General features: G+C 33.6%; 3 protein-coding genes across 3 annotated transcripts; 1 reads left to right on the top strand and 2 right to left on the bottom strand.

The window, feature by feature from the left end:
* Nucleotides 1–263: 263 nt before the first annotated feature.
* On the bottom strand, nucleotides 264–2,050 carry LOC662571 (uncharacterized protein). Its single transcript, XM_968661.5, has 4 exons — nucleotides 1,582–2,050; nucleotides 1,327–1,532; nucleotides 1,179–1,276; nucleotides 264–1,138 (listed from the first exon to the last, which is right to left on the bottom strand). Exons 1-4 carry the CDS (start codon nucleotides 1,874–1,876, stop codon nucleotides 412–414), a joined length of 1,326 nt encoding a protein of 441 aa, XP_973754.1. The 5' UTR covers nucleotides 1,877–2,050; the 3' UTR covers nucleotides 264–411.
* Nucleotides 2,051–2,323: 273 nt separating this feature from the next.
* On the bottom strand, nucleotides 2,324–5,481 carry LOC103312544 (myosin-11). Its single transcript, XM_008193429.3, has 6 exons — nucleotides 5,164–5,481; nucleotides 3,918–4,128; nucleotides 3,722–3,865; nucleotides 3,484–3,675; nucleotides 2,737–2,879; nucleotides 2,324–2,680 (listed from the first exon to the last, which is right to left on the bottom strand). The coding sequence occupies exons 1-6, from the start codon at nucleotides 5,406–5,408 to the stop codon at nucleotides 2,407–2,409; spliced, it is 1,209 nt and encodes a 402-aa protein (XP_008191651.1). The 5' UTR covers nucleotides 5,409–5,481; the 3' UTR covers nucleotides 2,324–2,406.
* A 1,806-nt stretch (nucleotides 5,482–7,287) lies between these two features.
* On the top strand, nucleotides 7,288–19,153 carry Dl (dorsal; the record flags this gene model as incomplete). Its single annotated transcript, NM_001039418.1, is given in 9 exon segments — nucleotides 7,288–7,442; nucleotides 7,525–7,597; nucleotides 10,054–10,110; nucleotides 13,455–13,940; nucleotides 13,995–14,230; nucleotides 16,047–16,287; nucleotides 17,359–17,442; nucleotides 18,337–18,396; nucleotides 18,442–19,153. Coding segments are annotated over 8 exon segments (1,671 nt in total). The 3' UTR covers nucleotides 18,930–19,153.
* Between the last annotated feature and the right edge of the window lie 30 nt (nucleotides 19,154–19,183).

Genomic DNA, 19,183 nt, shown 5'->3' with positions numbered 1-19,183 from the left:
CGACTTTACAAAGCGCACCACGATGTGGTGAGTGATGACGTCATGGGGTCGTTGACCTTTTTTTACAAAATATTCCGAACAATAAATTGCAAAACGATATTAATAAACGATAGCTATTATTATTTTATTTATCCACATGACAAATGAAAATAATCTCTATTTTTCGTGATACTTGTGACAATTTTTAGTTAATTGTGAAGATTTTTGTAAAAATTAATCTGATTTAGAAAACCCGCAAATTGGTAAAAATAAAAAACGTGGCATGGATTTGTAATTTTTATTTCTGATAAACGAAACAAATCACAATTGTTTATTTACAGCACACGACGTAATAAACTACGATAACTAAAATTGCGCTATTTATTTGGTTTCACGATATCGCATAAAATAATACACGTTTGGTAATCATATCTAAACATTTTTCAAATCATTGTTCGTCCAATCCAGTTGAGAAAACTGATACGGTCCATGTTTATCTTTCACAATCCACAACGAATCAATCACAGCTCCTTGCTTATCATCTGAGACTTGTTCCAAATACAAATGCGTCGCATTGTAGGCTTTAAGTCTCGTGTATCCGTAATCACGACTAATAAAGGCTGACCACGGTGGCCTTGTGGCGTTAAAATCCTCCCTACCTTCCTTACACCCTGCAGAGCCTGTGACGATATGTATGGGGGCTCCTGGATTGACGTAAGGTTGCTCATAAGACCCGTTAAACACCTGATAATTGTAAATCGGCCAAAGTCTCTCATACGAATGCTCATGGGCCCAAATTTCCAAATCAACTCCATAGTCATACAACAGTTGTTCAAGCCCGAAATAATGCAAAAAGGGTAAACCGACCCGAGTCAAAGTTTCATGATGGGTGCAGTCGTCAGTGTTGGAGTTGCTACAGTACATGGGCCTGTGCCCCATCACCACAATCCAGGGCTGTTTCCCCCGATTCTGATTGGCTTTAATCAAATCGGCCTCAAGCCATTCGTATTGAAACACGAGCTGTTTAATGCCGTAGTTAAGAAAGTAATAAACTTCGGTCGAGATTGAAATAATGTGCATTGGGCCGACGTTTATGCTGAACATGAGTGAGTCGGAACCGCCTGGCATGCTGAAACGTTGCCGGTAGTTGCTGAAATTACTGAAAAAGAAATAAGCGAATAGTTGATTTTTTTACGTACTATTTCTCTTCGTGGTTTCCGGGACATGTCATGTAAGGCAAATAGGCAGCCACTGCCTGGATTTGGCGCATGAAAGCGTCACCAACTTCTGCGTTTTGCTGGACAAAAAAAGTTAGGTCAGCTTTTTGTAAGAAATCAGTTAACTTACCGAGTCCATATCGTAGGCAAAATCCCCCACATGTAGAATAGCGTCATACAGCCCCCTTTGGGCCTCCTCCTGCAGCCGTGCTAAAGACTGCGCATTTTCATTACCCATGTCCCCGAAGATGGCCAAATGGGGCTGCCAGTTGTGTTCAGGTGGTGTTTGGAACCAGAAAGCCTCCGACCAGCCCAGACTACTACCACAGTGGTACTCTATACACAATTATTTTTGCAACTAATACAAAATCAAATTATCACCTACCATAACGTGAGTTGTAAGTGAGGTTTGCCAGCCTAACAGTGTGGATGTATTGGGCCCGTTTCTGGTCGCCCCCATCAACAAACAACTTGGAGGCCCCCTTAGATGTGAGGATGAAGCCCCCTATCCCATATTCCACGATAGATTCAGTCGTGTCGTTAAATGTGGACCATGTCACCACAATTTCATCAACGGAGTCGCCGTAAGCCAGGTGCACTTGCTCCGGTTGGTACCAAACGATTTGGTTTTGAACCAGAGACAATTTTGTGAAGAGAAACACAAAGGAAAGGAGCCACATTGTACCAACTGAATCACTGGGATTTTATGCCCTAAAGTGGTATCAGAGCTAGATCCATTACTGCGCGTTTTAAACAATTGATTTGTTTGATAATTGTGGCGATATTTAAATAATGAAATGACGCACGAGCCAGCTGACATCTGATAGGTTAGACACATGTATATTTGGTTGCATAACCGGCCTCATTTTTTTTCGATAAAGTTTTTTTCAGAATTTTATTTGCCTTCTTGTTGAATTTTTGTTTTTCAGTAATTTTTTTAATGTGATTTTTTGTTTTCCTTGTGTTCACAGTTTTTCAAAAATCCAGTAAAACAAACAACTTACTTCCAATTTGTTTATAAATATAAATACAATTACAATAGCTAATAATAATAAAACTTGCAATAGAGAATGTGATTTTGTTTCTCTTGTGTTCACTGTTTTTAAAAACCCAGTGAAACAAACAACTTACTTCCGATTAGTTTATAAATATAAATACAATTACAATAGCTAATAATAATAAAACTTGAAAAAATATTAAATAAAACCAGCTACATCGCTGGCAACATTATATAGGCAGCATGTTGCAAAAGTGCCCAAGAAACCTCCAGAAAATCCTTGGCATTCCTCCACCAAACCTTCCTCCTGTCCCTTTCCGCCCTCAAACCCCGATTTTCATCCAAAATCGCCTCATACTGTGCACTAATTCTCGCTAAATTGTCTTCCAAATCCCCGATTTTAATTTTCATTCGATCTCGAGCCGCGTAAACTCTACTCAATTCCTGTTTAAGACAGTCGCTTTTTTTAACAACAAACTGGTACCGCCTGAGGAATGAAAAGTATTCAAATGAGTTATTAATTATTCGACGCAATTAACTCACTCTGAAAGTCTCTCAAATTCTAAACTTTGCACTCGTTTTTCTTCCCGACATTCATTTAAATGCTGCTCCAAATCCTTCAAAGTTTGATTCAATCGATCAGTTACCTGCTCCTGAGCTTCAATCTCCGCATCTTGCGCTTTTACCTGTTTTATCAACAAGTATTAGTCATTTGGCAAGGGGTGAGTGTGACTCATGCCACCCTCTCTGTGGTGGTGGTTACGCAGAATTTTCTGACTCACTTTGAAAAAGGTCGATAACGGGAGAATACGACTTAGGAGACGAAACAATATATTTTTGCTATACAGTGCGTCCAAAAAGTCTTAAATCAACTCGTGCTGTGAGAATTTAGATTGACGGATTTTTCTTGTCTTTGACAAATTATCGTTTTATCGTAATTTTCTCCAACGTATGTAGTAATCGTAGTAAACAAAATTTCACAGCAAGAGTTGATCTTTGTGTTTTTCTCTATGCCTGTCATTTTTTTTCTACAATTTCTTAAAAATTCGGTCTCTACTGATACCTTGCGACTCCTTACCCACATTTCTATTTCTGCCAGTCACTTAGTCATTTTATGAATAAACCAAGTTGTCGAACTTGGGGAATTCCTACTCACAGTGTGATGTGTTTAGACTATTATTTTTACATGACCCGACCTTGACGTAACCAACATCTTAACTAGATTACCGAGAATGATAATTGTTTTCGCGTAAAATATATCAAAAAAAATTTTTTTATAACATTAGTTACCTTACTAACAAGTGCAGCATTTTGGTCCCTTAAACCCATCATCAATATTCTTTCTTTTTGCAGTTCCTGTTCCACTCGTTTCAGGTGAACATTTTTCGTATTGAATTCATTCCTCAAATTTTCTTTCTCCAAACTCAAACTTTGAAGTTTAGCTTGCAATTCACTCAATTCTTTCCCTAACTCAATTTTTTCCTAAAATAACGTAAGAAGCTGAATTTAATCCCTAAAGTTATTTTACCGCAACTAAAGAATTATTTTCCAATTGGACCGATTTTAAGAGATTTTCCAATCGTTGACAATCACCCATTGCTTCGCCACGTTTGTGGCATTCCGATTGTGTTAAATCTTTCAAACAGTTGATTTGTTTTTCCAAATTGGAAATCTAAATAATATGTGTTATGTAATATGGTGATGATTTCATGGGGGTGACAAACCTGCTCCTGTCGGCGCCTTAATGACTCAGATACCATCGTTAGGCGCATTTTGCTGCGGCGCCAAACGAAAAGAAGAAAACCATGGTAAACCAATAGCTGGAGACGACGCTCTCTATCGACGCGTCGCGACGGCGACCTTTTCACGTCATCTAGTGGAGGTCTAGGCGTCGCATGCAACACTTGCTGCTGGCCGTCGGGACGCCTCACACGACTAGAATTTTTTTATTTATTTTTGTTTTTATTAATAGAGGCGCCTATTTAAAAACTAAGCCTAGAAATTTTTTAAACCATGAATGAATTTATTTTGTTTTCACACACAATTTTGAACAGAGTTTGTCGTTTGTTTAATTAGAAATGTTTTCATGGCAAACTATGCAAAAATAGCTGTTTAGTAAAATTTTCCTACAATGTCAAAAAAACCAACATAACTTGAAAATTATCACAGATGGGTATAGGGAATGCTGATACAGATCGATGCAGAAAAAAATTCTCCTCCATCTAGTAAAATAAAAATTGGGACATCCCATTTGAAAAATTCAAGTTATGGGTACTTGAAGTTGTCCAAACTTAACCTTAAAATTTTTGGGTTTATTAACTTTTTTTCCAATTTTGAACACACTGTAGAACAGATTTAGGCTTTCTCTTTCAATTCTCCAAAAATGATTTTGAAATCTCTAAAATTAAGAAAGTTAACGATTTTTTAAGTGACAGGTGCAAATCCAAAAATTTTCAAAAAATCTTAAATATCTCGAAAATATCACTTCAAATCCGAAAACGGCCTTTAGGTTCGAATTCTGCAGAAAATTTTGCATGAGAATCATATTTATGATGACTTTTTAAACTCTATGTTAATTTGAATAATATCAAAAAAGTCAAGAAAAAATTTTTTTTTTATTTTTATTTTTTTTAAATAATGAATGTGGAGAGTACCCAATGATTAAGCACATTGGTGTAAGACAGGTCGGGAAACGCTGGCTGGGTTTTCCCACCAGAATTTCAACAACTCTTTGTTTTGCATAATTATTATAAATCTTCTTCCGTATTTGAATGCGATACTATTTATAGCATGACTCATGTGTGTACAAGTGTTCCCCGTTTTTTTATCTGAAATTAATTCAAAACACACACAAAGGATGCTAATTGGTCCGATCATTATCCTACTTTCTAAAAATAGATTTCCACTAACTCAAAAAAAAAAAATACTTTACTGAAAATTTCCGTTTAATTCCGCCGTGAAGATACATACTTTTTACGCGTACTTTTGGTGGGCGTTATCTCAGCTACGGTTTTGGCCTTTTTGAGTCCTTGTTTGGCCTCGATTTCGTCAATGACTTTTTTCAATTTCAATTGGACGCTTTCATCTCGCACCATTGTTGCGGTGAATTTTCGGGACGAAGGGACAGGAACGCGGTCGGAAGGTTTCGAGCTTTTGACGCCATCTCCAGCACCGCGCAGCTTTGAGGCCGTATTTTCACGGGTGAACTTTGACATCGTGGCGACTTTTTTTGACACTTTTGCTTTGTTCCGATCAGAGGGCACCAGATTTTTACCATTTTTGGTAACACCACCTTTTTTGATATTAAAAGTTGCCACAAATAAGCAAATATTTATTGAAAGAGATAAAGTGTATGTGATTCAAGTAGGCGTGTCTCCACAAATAGCGAAAATTTCAAATGACATTTTTTTTACAATTGCGGCAAAACTTTTCGAAAAAATTCAACTATTTTGATGTGGGCTCTTGTAAAATGGAATCGATTGAGAAAATTCCCAAATTCACAATAGTTTTTTTAGTTTTGATTTTTTATTTTACCTATTTTTTTTAATCTTGTTTGCAACTTTTACGAAAACTATAAAACATTTATTAAATTTAATTAAAAAATTGGCAGAGTTATCGATATTTGAACTGGAAGGTACAAATCCAAAAAAGGGAATTATAAAAAACCCTAAATATTTCGTAAACGGCTATATTTAGGTATAGGATAAGCTTATAAAAACTACCTTAAAATATTTGTAGTAGTCCAAAAACGTATTAGAAATGTAGCTTTTTATTTAAATAAAGAAGTTGATAGCGACTTCCGGTATAACCGGAAGTGCCACCATCTTGAAAATATTTTTATTGAGCAGAACCTAAGAGATTATGGTCGTATACAAATTTTCGGATGTCTGTCATTATTAAAACTACCAATACTTCTAATGTGGGATTTAGACGGACACCCTGTATGAAAATATGGTTATCGTAATTTTAAAAATAAAAAACTTTTCTCATGTTTTGCATTCATTTAATAAGTAATAACACAATTTTAGCGTTATTTTTATTTTCTGGCCTTCTCACAACTCCATTACCAGGAAAATTCGATTATCTAATAATAATCCTCACGCCTATACCACTTTTTCTCAGAAGATCAAGTTCAGGTACACAAACTAGTTAGTAGGTCTAGTAAGTGATCACTTCTTTTGTTTGGAGATTTACGACTCAGCGAATTACCATTTAAAAATAAACAACGATTTGCAAACATCTTTTATTATAAACTCCAGTCAGGTAAAAGTTACATAGTGAGAGAATTTTTTTTCTTATTCTTATTATTCTTATTATTATTACGCATTTTTTTCAAAAAATTATTTATAATAAAATCGCATAATCGCTCTGTCTGTGACGGCTGCCATTTTTTATTTAATGTCACTTCCAGTTTCCTATTTTTTATAAAACTGTCCTGCGGTTCCAAGGAGTGGAAAAAGAATAGTATTATATCAGCGATTGGATAGTTTCTCTACTCGCGTCAAATTAATGAATAAAATATTAAAACTATCGACGTCATCACAGTAGGCTTGTCTGAATGACGTCAGTCGGCCTGGTAAAACCCCGTGATTGCGCGACTCAAAGAAAGTTTCTTCTTCTGAGTGACGGTATGTTCCCTGTGATCAGTATTGCCAAAAGCCGAAAAAAATGAAAATCACCAACAGTTACACAAGGTAAGGAAAAAAGCAAAAAAAAACACTAACTCTGTCAAGTTACTTCAAATATTTTTTTCCACTCATCTGGAAAGATCACCAGAAAATATTCTCTTTTTTTTATTTAAAAAACCATCGTGGTGCCCTTGCACGAGTTGTCATGGTGACAGGTAAATGAAAAAATCGCCACAGACTTTTAATAAAATTAGTTACTGGATAATTAAATTAGCAAAATCCCCAGATCTGGTGAGAAATCAGCACTTGCGGCAACGCTGCCTGCGATGCTATTAATTTGAAGTTGCGCGCTGTGTGACGTCTAGTTCACGGTCACGTGTGTGTGAACGACCAATCAGCACCAGTGTCTGTTCTGCGAATTGGCTGTGTGTTCATCGCTTCTTAAAATAAGTCCTTTCGGACTTCATTTTGATCTCAATAGTTGCGAGGTGTGTTTGCGCCCCCTTTTCGCCACAAATCGTTACATCGTCTGTGTAAAAAACGCACATGTAGTGGTGTTTATAGTGATGACCTTGAAAGTTTTCAACAATCATTTTCTGTGAGCGAGCGATTATGCGTGAGGTGAGTTTGTTGGTGTTTTGTGGTTCAGTTGATCATTCGCCTCATTATGTCGAATAAAATGATCGAATCTTTTTTTGTCAAGGATCTGTAACGAGAGAACCGTCAGCGTGTGTGTTACAAATATAAATTTGTCGTGATGGACGAGAACCATTTAGGTGTGTAATTGAATTTTTTCGAATTTGTTTTGTTGGTATTATTGTTTGCGACGCATGCTAGACTTGTTGCTAAAAGCGCTTCAATGCTATCTGTCTTGTCGACACACGGTGAGAGAAAGTCCAGATTTATGCTCTAACGACTTGGTCTCTATCAATCTTTGTCATAAACACACAATTATTAACTTAATTTACCAAATTATTGTCATTTGGAATCGCACGATTGAGACGGCTTTGGAAAATACTTCTTGACAGGAAGGTTACACAGCTAACGCGATTTGGACGCGACCGTTAGTTTCATAATTAGAATTTTTCTCATATTATTGAAATAAACAAATAAAAATTTAATTAGCCAAGTACTGAAACACGTCGTGAATCACAAGCAGGTACAATGTGGTACTAATGCCATTTACAAAATATGTTTCATACTCAAAATAACATTATTGCCAACTACTAGAAAAGGTGAGTTGCTTGATCATAAATAAGACTAATTTAAGGAAAAACATAACAGACAAAAGTTCATCAAGTAATCAATAAACAAAACAGTCTGTGTACAGTTAAATATTATAAAAACTATTCATCAAAACTTGTTGAAATTTGATATATGCTTAAGGAAATATAAATAAATTCTATAGCTTCAGATGTTTATCAAATTTCTATCTTCATTTATTCTTAGGGTACAAGGCTGACTTGATTTTTTTGAATTTTTTATACAGGGTTATTCATTTAACAGTGTAATTATTTCTCGAAAAATGAGATACTTTGGGGCCGGTTTACAGAACATTTTAATCACAATTAAAATTTAATTCGAGATTAACCTCATCCAATTTTAAGGTTCAAATTTTGTCAATTTAATAGTTATCTAAGATAATAGATAAAGATTAGTCAACTATTTAAATATAAAGTAATTTAAAAGAAATTTTTGGGTAAAATCAACTTTTTTGGGTCTCTTGGTATTTAAATGGCTCCTGTCACGACAATAATATCAGTATTGCCAACAAGTGAAATAGGAGTCAAGATTACGGATTTCCGGGTAAGCTAGCTTATCTTGCAAATTGTGTGATATCAACTTTTTATGTTTATTTTCATTACAAAATTCTGGTCGTCGATTCATTTTTTATGTAGTTTTCTTTGATTCTCCGGGCCATTATTGCAAAAACTTTCAACCCAATAATTTTTAATTAAATTTTTGGGAAATTTTATACTGGGTTAGTCTGCTAAAAGTATTTTTACCATGGCAGAATTTCTTTATAATTAAAACGAATTAATCAAAAAAATTTTACACAAGATTTGTTTTAAAATAATGAAAAAAAAAATTGCACTGTGTGATTAGTTTTTGGGGTACAGTGAGAAATACTTTTAGGAGACTCACTCCGTGTTGTGTTACATTTTTCCAAATCGCGGTCCAATGTTGTGTGTCATTTGTCGTTAATAAGTGAATTCCTTAGCACGTAGGAGGGAAAAAGTTGGCAAAAATATTTGGGCGCCGAATTATAGTAAAAATCGCAATAATTGTGTACAGGAAGCAGTTTGTTAAAGATTAAATTTAGTTGCGTTGTTTTGACTGGCTCATGAGCAAAGTTGATTTTTCATTCACAACGTGTTCGATTCAACTGGAAATGTAGAAAAAAGTATTTGTGACGTCAATAGCAATTACGAGAATTTGGGCAATTCGCTTTAGAAAGCTTGCATTTGTAATGTAATGACTGACGCATTTTGAGAAAATGTGTCACAAAAATTAATATAATGTTGTTTTGTTACGCAACTTATCTTAAAACTAACTGTGACAAAGTTCACGTTTTTTCGATCGGAAGATTTAGGAAATGGCACACATTTTTAAGTTTGTTTTTAAATACGTTATCAGCACTCAAATTTTGTTTAGGGAAAAACTGAACTGGATCTGTTATTGGATTAACCCATCTTCCTTATATTCGAGGTAGTTCTACCTCACATCTGCGTTTAAGTTTAATTTTAAATGCTCCTGCAGCCTTTATCTGTCACAAAATCAAACCAAAACAAGCTCAGCTTTATTTCTGTCAAATTCGTAATACAGTCAGTCACTGAGAAGGTGTTGCGTTCACAAATTTTCGATTCAAAACAGAAAAACAATGTTTATTTGTGCACGGAAACCAATTAAACAAACTTCTGCAACATACTTACCTGTAATCAAATTTAATAATAAACTCGTTTGTTGGACATCAATATTTTTTTCCTATCCTGTAATTAGAAAAACAAGCAACAAATAAATTACTCTTCCTTTCCCAAACTTTTCTCAAAGGAGTTTTCGCATGATTTAATCGGTTGGTGTTCCTACTAATTAATTGGACACTTTGCCAATAACATTCGCTTGCACCCGTAGTTGTAGTTGGTGTATTTGTTCTCTCCATCATAAGATAAAACATTACAATCCGAATCATTCGAAATGTTTCGGTATTTTTTAATTGATTTGTTGTCTTTAGAGCAAACCCTCGAAAATGCCGGGATGCCCGATGAGAGCATCAACATAAGTGATGTCAGTAAGTAACACTTTTCAAAGGGGTGGTCATGACGGCAGTCATTTGTTATTTTACCTCACAAGTTTGGAAAAAAATGAGCTAAACAGCTCAAAATGCGTAAATTTTTTATTGAATTCGGTCATTTTTTGACGAAATTTTCCTAATTTTTTTGTGGTTTTGTTTAAAAATAACACAATAAAGGAAAGAAATAAGGCAAAACTAACGTGATTTTCGGTGCATTTAAGCAAGATTATAACTTTTTGCGGAAAATTTCGCCGAAAGAGTTTTTTGCTCATTAAGCAATTTATAATAGTCGTCAGAAGGACAATAAATTTCATGTTATTTTTGTCAAAAACACGATAACTCTCATCGAAAAAAATATTGCTATTTTTTGGTTAAAATTCTACTTAAAAGTGTTTGAAAAAGGCAAGAATAATTAAAAATTTTTAAAATAATCACATTTTTTTTACTGATTATTTAAATATTGCACGATACTAATCGGAAAAAAATACTTTTTGGTTCACTTTCATAAAAACAATTGTGGTGCATATGACTAAGCTGTTACCATGACAACTCATATAAAAGTTAATGCCAAGAGTACGCTATTTGCACCATATTGGTTTTTATGAAAGTGAATCGACTGTAAATAAAATAAACATGCTCTTGATTTCAGAGTATATTGTGCGTTTTTTAAAAAAAATTATTTTTTTGTACTTTTTTCTAGTTTTTTCTTAAAATTCATCTCTAATTCTTTTCTATAACCGTTTGTCGATCTGAAATCTGCAATTTTCTTTAAAATTTTCTAATATAAATAAAAAATCTTTTATCAGCAGATTTTCAAACTTGCTTCATTAAACATTTTTCACAGATTTTTTTACCACTGTTCTACTTTTTTCTTATATTTATCTTAAGATTGATTTTTTTGACGAAAACACGCAATTTTTAAAAATTCATTACACAAAAACTAAAAATCCTAGAAAAGTACGACTTCACCACTTTCAAGTTCAAACTTTAGGAATAAAATATAATTTTTTTTAGCTCACTGCAATCAAGACTTGTTCCACTTTTCTAGTGTTTTTAGTTTTTGAGTATTTTTTTCGAAGTATATTTTTGTCAAAAAATAATTATTATTCCAAAAGCTACGCAAGATCGACTATCTACATCCAAAAATACAAAAAAATATAGTGTTCCTTTTAAGAAAACAAGTTTTGATAGTAGCTAGTTTTGGAAACACCTTGTATATTTAAAAATAATTTGCGGTGAGCTATGTTTTTACTGCAGTTTTGCAGTTTTCTCAGCTTTACCTCTAAATTTCTCATTTTCAAAAAATTTGGAGTTTTTTTTTTGAAAATTTTTGGATTTGCATCTTTGACTTCGGAAAAATCGGTAACTCTGCCGTTTTTCAAATTTTGAAATTTTTTGCTTTATCTGAAAGAGAAGGTTTAGATATTTTTTTTTTGCATTTTCAATTTTTTAAAAAAAATATATTTAGGATTGTGTTTTAAGCTGATGATAACTCGAATTATCAAAAAATGCAGTAAAAAACAAAATAAAATCATAAAATCAATTTAATTTATTCCAAAAATTCAAAATATTTGACTGGATGAAAATCGGTAACTCTGCCCTTTTTCAAATTTTGAAATTTTTTTGCTTTATCAGAAAGAGAAGATTTAGATATTTTCTTTGCATTTTCAAATTTCTAAAAAAAATTACAAAAAAATAAACAAATTTTTAAGATTAAGTTTGTAGAACTTAAAAATTAGAAAAAAGCTAAATAAATGATAATCCCTTTGAAATAACTCGATAAAATAAAATAAAAATGCAGTAAAAAACAAAATAAAATCATAAAATCAATTTAATTTATTCCAAAAATTCAAAATATTTGACTTCGGAAAAATCGGTAACTCTGCTGTTTTTCAAATTTTGAAATTCTTTTGCTTTATCAGAAAGAGAAGATTTAGATATTTTCTTTGCATTTTCAAATTTCTAAAGAAATTACAAAAAAATAAACAAATTTTTAAGATTAAGTTTGTAGAACTTAAAAATTAGAAAAAAGCTAAATAAATGATAATCCCTTTGAAATAACTCGATAAAATAAAATAAAAATGCAGTAAAAAAAAAATAAATTCATAAAATCAATTTAATTTATTCCAAAAATTCAAAATATTTGACTGGATGAAAATCGGTAACTCTGCCGTTTTTAAAATTTTGAAATTTTTTTGCTTTATCAGAAAGAGAAGATTTAGATATTTTCTTTGCATTTTCAAATTTCTAAAGAAATTACAAAAAAATAAACAAATTTTTAAGATTAAGTTTGTAGAACTTAAAAATTAGAAAAAAGCTAAATAAATGATAATCCCTTTGAAATAACTCGATAAAATAAAATAAAAATGCAGTAAAAAACAAAATAAATTCATAAAATCAATTTAATTTATTCCAAAAATTCAAAATATTTGACTGGATGAAAATCGGTAACTCTGCCGTTTTTAAAATTTTGAAATTTTTTTGCTTTATCAGAAAGAGAAGATTTAGATATTTTCTTTGCATTTTCAAATTTCTAAAGAAATTACAAAAAAATAAACAAATTTTTAAGATTAAGTTTGTAGAACTTAAAAATTAGAAAAAAGCTAAATAAATGATAATCCCTTTGAAATAACTCGATAAAATAAAATAAAAATGCAGTAAAAAACAAAATAAATTCATAAAATCAATTTAATTTATTCCAAAAATTCAAAATATTTGACTGGATGAAAATCGGTAACTCTGCTGTTTTTCAAATTTTGAAATTTTTTGCTTTATCAGAAATTGAAGATTTAGATATTTTCTTTGCTTTTTCAAATTTCTAAAAAAAATTACAAAAAAAACAAATTTTTAAGATTAAGTTTGTAGAACTTAAAAATTAGAAAAAAGCTAAATAAATGATAATCCCTTTGAAATAACTCGATAAAATAAAATAAAAATGCAGTAAAAAACAAAATAAATTCATAAAATCAATTTAATTTATTCCAAAAATTCAAAATATTTGACTGGATGAAAATCGGTAACTCTGCTGTTTTTCAAATTTTGAAATTTTTTGCTTTATCAGAAATTGAAGATTTAGATATTTTCTTTGCTTTTTCAAATTTCTAAAAAAAATTACAAAAAAAACAAATTTTTAAGATTAAGTTTGTAGAACTTAAAAATTAGAAAAAAGCTAAATAAATGATAATCCCTTTGAAATAACTCGATAAAATAAAATAAAAATGCAGTAAAAAACAAAATAAAATCATAAAATCAATTTAATTTATTCCAAAAATTCAAAATATTTGACTGGAAGTCATGACTGCTCCCTTTAAACCAGTCGATTTTTTCTAACCCTCTCCCAGTTGAGGTTATCGAAACGGACCCGGACTTTCACGAGTCCACGATGTTTAACGGCGGCGGTGAAATCCCCCAGAACATAATCCAACAACAACCCCAACAAGCCCGTCGACGAGCCTTCGTCAAAATCATCGAACAGCCAGCTTCCAAAGCGCTAAGATTTCGCTATGAATGCGAGGGACGTTCGGCTGGTTCAATTCCTGGGGCTTCCAGCACCCCTGAAAACAAAACCTTCCCCTCGATTCAAGTCATGGGCTACCAAGGACGGGCCGTGGTTGTGGTTTCGTGCGTCACGAAGGACGAGCCCTTCAGACCGCATCCCCACAATCTAGTAGGGCGTGAAGGGTGCAAAAAAGGGGTCTGTACCATGGAGATTAATTCGGACACCATGTGTGTCACCTTCTCGAATTTGGGCATACAGTGTGTGAAAAAGAAGGATATTGAGAGTGCGTTGAGGCTCAGAGAGGAAATTAAAGTCGATCCGTTTATGAGTAATGAATGAGAAGGGCGATTGTAGGTGTGAATTATTCATTTTGTGATTTTAGCGGGTTTTAGTCACCGAAATCAACCGACTTCGATCGATTTGAATGCGGTTAGACTTTGCTTTCAAGTTTTTCTAGAGGGCGAAAGACGGGGGAAATTCACAGTGCCACTAACACCGGTTGTTAGTGAGCCCATTTATGATAAGAAAGCCATGTCTGATCTTATGATTGTTAAGTTGTCGCATTGCAATAGCTACGTGGATGGAGGCAGGAACGAAATTATTCTACTGTGTGAAAAGGTACATCTTTTTCAGCAAATTTCAGTTGGCAACATTGAATGCGCGAGAGATCACAGCCAACTTGGCTTGTTGCAAAAAAAAAAACAGCCAATTTTGTGATTTCAGTTAGTTTAGGGTTTAAAAAGGTAAAAAAAAAACAATTTTTATCAAGTTTTTTTGACCAAATTAACATTCAATTGTTTGGAGATCGCAGCCAACTTCGTTTGTTGCAAATCAGGGAAATGAAAGAATGATGTAATTATGGACTTAATTTTGTGAATTTGTGACGAAATCAAAATAACGCTAAGATAACGTCACACAGACTTAAAAAAATATTGTAGTTTGATGTGTTATAATACGTAACATTAAGAAAACTTAAATTCCAATTCACTTTGGACTAATTTTGTAAATTTTTGACTTGATTTTGGGCTTGATTAAACGATTTTTCGGCTTGAATTAGCAAAATCTGGCGAAAAAATTTTAAATTTCACTTACAAATGTACTTGAAGGCTCGAAAAAAGTAAGAAAGACACTATTTTCGATCAAATTTTGAGTATTTTTGGCTTACTTTTAGGAAATTTTGTTCAAAAATCAATATTTTCGACCACATTTTGAGTTTTTTTGGCTTACTTTTAGGAAATTTTCTTCAAAAATCTACCACATTTGTTGTTTTAGCTAATTATTTGACGAAAAGGTCGTAGTTTTTACTCCAAAAATGTATTGAACCATCGAAATAAAACACCGATTTTGTTAATTTTAGGCTTGATTTTGATGAAATTTTGTTCAAATCGAGTGAAATTGGCCAAAAATAACATTAATTTCGATATAATTTAGGTTTTTCAGACAGTTTTGGCGATTTTTTTGAAGAAAAAATCACAGTTTTTACCCCGAAAATGTATTTAACGATTGAAATAATAGCCATTTTGACGCCATTTTTTTCTAATTTTATTGATTTCCGTTTGTTTTTAACGAAATCTTGCAAAAAATTCTGAGATTTAACTTACAAACTAGTTTAAAGGCTTGAAAAGTTAAAAACACCATTTTTGCTCAAATTTTGGGTTTTTATTTTTTACGAAATTTTGGTCAAAAACGAACCAACAACTTCAATTTCGATAAAATTTGTTGGTTTTTGAGACAGTTTTAGCAAATTTTTTAAAACAAAAGACCGACAAGAGATTATTTATTGCCTGACTTTGTAAATTTTAAACGAAATTTCCCGAAAGAATTTTGACCAGAAATATATATAAATACATTAATGATTTATTTTACGCTAATCTATAGTCATTTTCGACTAAATTTTCTGTTCTTTTCTGATTTGACTCAAATAGCAAAATTTTTAAAGGAATGATCGAAAAAGGACAATTTCAACTCTATTTTCTCCAAATTTTGTCACTTTTTACCTGTTTATAACGAAAACTTGCAAAATAATTAACAACAAAACGCGGAAAAAATACAATAATTTAGTGATTTTCGACCAAATTATGTTTTTTTTTTCGCTGATTTTTGTTGAATTTTTGGTTTATTTTTAACAAAAACGAACTAAACCGAGAAAAATAGGCTAACATAACATCAGTTTTGTCAAATTTTCATTTTTGGCGAATTTTTAAGGAACAAATTCAACACCATTTTTCTTTTAATTTATTGCATTCTTAGCTAAAAAAAATTAAAACGTTCAAACATTTTTTTTTCTAAACTTTTTTTTGCTTAATTTCGTTAATTATCTTATCAGCTGTATGTAACGAAATTTTGCAAAATAAACAATCTTGTTCGCTATGTTGATAGTTATGTAGATTTGTGAAGTCACAGCACACTGTGACCAAAATTAATTCACTTTTAGGTCGCTAAAGAAGACATCCAGGTCCGTTTTTTCGAAGAAAAAAATGGAAAAGTGGTCTGGGAAGGTTTTGGCGACTTTCAACCGTCACAAGTCCACAAACAAACGGCAATTTGTTTCAAAGCCCCACGTTACCACACTCTAGACATCACCGAACCCGTCAAAGTTTTCATCCAATTGAGACGACCATCAGATGGCGCCACCAGCGAAGCCCTTCCATTTGAACTATTACCCTTAGATTCAGGTAGGCCTTTGTATTGGTCACTTAGGAAAAATTACGCGAAAAAAGGAAACTACAACCTATTTAGTACGCTTCTTGCAAGCGATGTTTCCAAACCCGAAAAAATTATCAAAAAAATAGACGAGGAAAAAAACGAAGTGATGGAAACCAACAACAACGACTACTCGAAAATCGAGAAACCCAAAAGTACGGAAGAAAAATCGTTCAATGAGTTGATAAATCAAGTAGCCGAGCTTGACGAGATTTATTCCGAAACACAAGCTCGGCTCCTAAACGACGCTTTAAGCGATGTGGAAAAGCCCCAACTGGAGGACTTCCCCCAGAATGAGTCTTTTGATGACGGCAAGACCTACTCAAGTCTGCAACTAGCGTTCAAAAACCCGGTCGAAATCACCGAAACCGAACCAGAAATGGAGATAATTGACACAACAACGCGCAACAAGCGCGAAATCGAGGCCGAAAAGCCGCCACTTCCGCCAAAACGTTCGAAAAAGATCGAAACTTTCATCGGCAACTCGATGCAAAGCATTAACGAAATATCGAAACCAGTCGGAGTCACTCGTTCGCATTCGTTCAACTTGAATCGGCCCAAGTCACAAGAGGTGGCGCTGCCGGCGAAACTGCCCCCCACCCCCAGCTCCACGTTACCCAACCCCAAGAAAAAGGGGATTTTTTCGAAACTCTTCGGCCGGAAGAGTAAAACTCCGGGGACTTCCCGCGAGACTAGTTTAAGTCCCTCGGGGCTGTTGGGGCAAAGCGCCGGCAATATCTCCACGAGTTCGGCCACAAGTGTGCGAATTCCGCTGAAAGACAGCCCCCCAACTAGCGACTTGAATCTGAATTTAGACTTGACAGAGGCCGAACATTACGCTCTGTACACGGCAATGGCCCCACATGCCACCCAGAGCGAGTTTGACGAAATGTCCTGTTATTATGCACCGGTTGAAGGCGGGAAAATTTTAACGAATAGTGAAATGTTGGCGCGATTAACGTCAAAAACGTGATTTGTTTCTTGTTTTTTTTTTGTTTGATTGATTTATTTTGTGTTTTTTTATTTATCTGATGTGTTTTTAGAGCCGGGTATGCTTAAGCGAAAGAGGCAAAAGTATCATGACCCAAGCCAATTGTTAAGACATGTTGAGGAAAGTGACAAACAAAGTAAGTTTTTTTCCATTTTTTGGTGGTGGGTCATTTTGCTCAAAACTGATTGGCCGAATTCAGCCAATGAGATTGTTTTACTTTATTACGACGAAACTTGTTTATTGAAATGTTTTATTACTAGTCATAGTTATTTAGTCACTGTTATTTTATTGTTTATTACAATCACAACTCTCTGATGGACAGGGAACTATTTATACGTCAGTTTGGCAATTCAAATTTGACGTGCTAATGTCACAATGTTTATTATTTATGTTTCTGTTTTTTTTTTTGCTTTTTTTGTAAGTTAATTCTTCGAAAATCATTTGAAAAAGTTATTTTATCTAGAGCGGTCTTGCTTTTATGTCATAATCTGACATTAAAACTGTCACTGATGTGTCAAATTTCGCGTTACAGCCTACTCTAGGTATATTTTTAGCTCGTTAAAAGTGACACTGACAGTGCTCATGTCTTATATTTGAATTTTTTAACCTTTTTTTAAATTAAAAAGCCGCGATATGTCGCCTATTACGCCCAAAATCGAAATCCCCCATCCATCAATGGGGCTGTGATCGGAATTATTACACAAAGTTATACAATTTTAAGTGTGTTGATGTTCAATTGTTTGGAAAGTTTAAAGGTAGATTGTTAGTGTTTTCTAAAGGCTTTATATCTTTATATCAGCTGAAGTATTAAAGTTTTTTACAAGTAAACAGTCTTTCATTGCGTCATAAGCTGCAGCCAACTGTCACCGGAATTAAGGTACATGAATGTTTTGCATGATTTTTTCTTATAACTTGTTTTGTTTTATTAATTGGTTGAGCTTATGTTGGCTAACAATTGGTTTGTTTAGTAGTTTTGCGTGATTTTAAGTTAATTTGTGATTTGGCCAATTTATTAATGATTTTTTGTTAGGGACGCACCAACCCTTCCTACTCAACATTCCATCCGAAGGCATTAAAGTCGAGCCCAGAGGTAATTTAATTTTATATTTTTCCCCGCTTTAGTGTTTTTTTCTAGATAAGGCGCCTTCGCCGTACGGCGGGCAGATGTTCGAGGCGCCCATCCCGAACGTGTCGCCCCATTACGTGGCCCCCACGCCCCCGGAAGCCCCTCTGTTCCAGAACGTGCTTCCGCCAATCGGAGGCATGATGAACTGGAATATGCCTTCGACTTCAGTAGTCGGCGATATGTTAAACATGAATTGGAATCCTTCCGCCCAAAATGATCTCAGTGGTGTTAATTTAAGTGAAACGCCAAGTGGTATAAGCAGTTTATTAAATCTGGACAATCAACAATTGGAGTTGAAACCGATTGACTTAAACTCGGGTGATTTAAGCATGCTTGAGACAAATAACTTGTCAGAGACTTTCACCCAAAATCTATCGCTTATGGACGAGAGTGAGGGGCGCCAGGAGCCGAATATGACTGATAGTTTAACGCGATTGGCCAATAGCGCGCTAGATAATATTTGCCAAGCTAGTGATATGTACAAGGGTGCTCCATGAAACCACCATTACTTAAGTCTAAGTAATGCAAAAGCGAGTTCAATATTTGACATTAAATATAACAGTACTGTGTACCGCCCTAAATTCAATGATAGTTTTCTTATAAAATTGTTAAGGTTTGTAGTTTAGTCTATATCAAGTTTATTTATACTGTGATTGTTTTTATATTTTACAAGATGCAATGTTATTTTATAAATCTGGCATAATAAATCTGTTTTATTGAGCGTGTTTGCGTTTGTTAATTGCATAAAAAG

The sequence above is a fragment of the Tribolium castaneum genome, chromosome 9 (assembly GCF_031307605.1).
Source record: "Tribolium castaneum strain GA2 chromosome 9, icTriCast1.1, whole genome shotgun sequence".
Lineage (NCBI taxonomy): Eukaryota > Metazoa > Arthropoda > Insecta > Coleoptera > Tenebrionidae > Tribolium > Tribolium castaneum.
The sequence above is the reverse complement of the archived record's forward strand: the minus strand, read 5'-3'. Positions and strand labels throughout refer to the sequence as shown.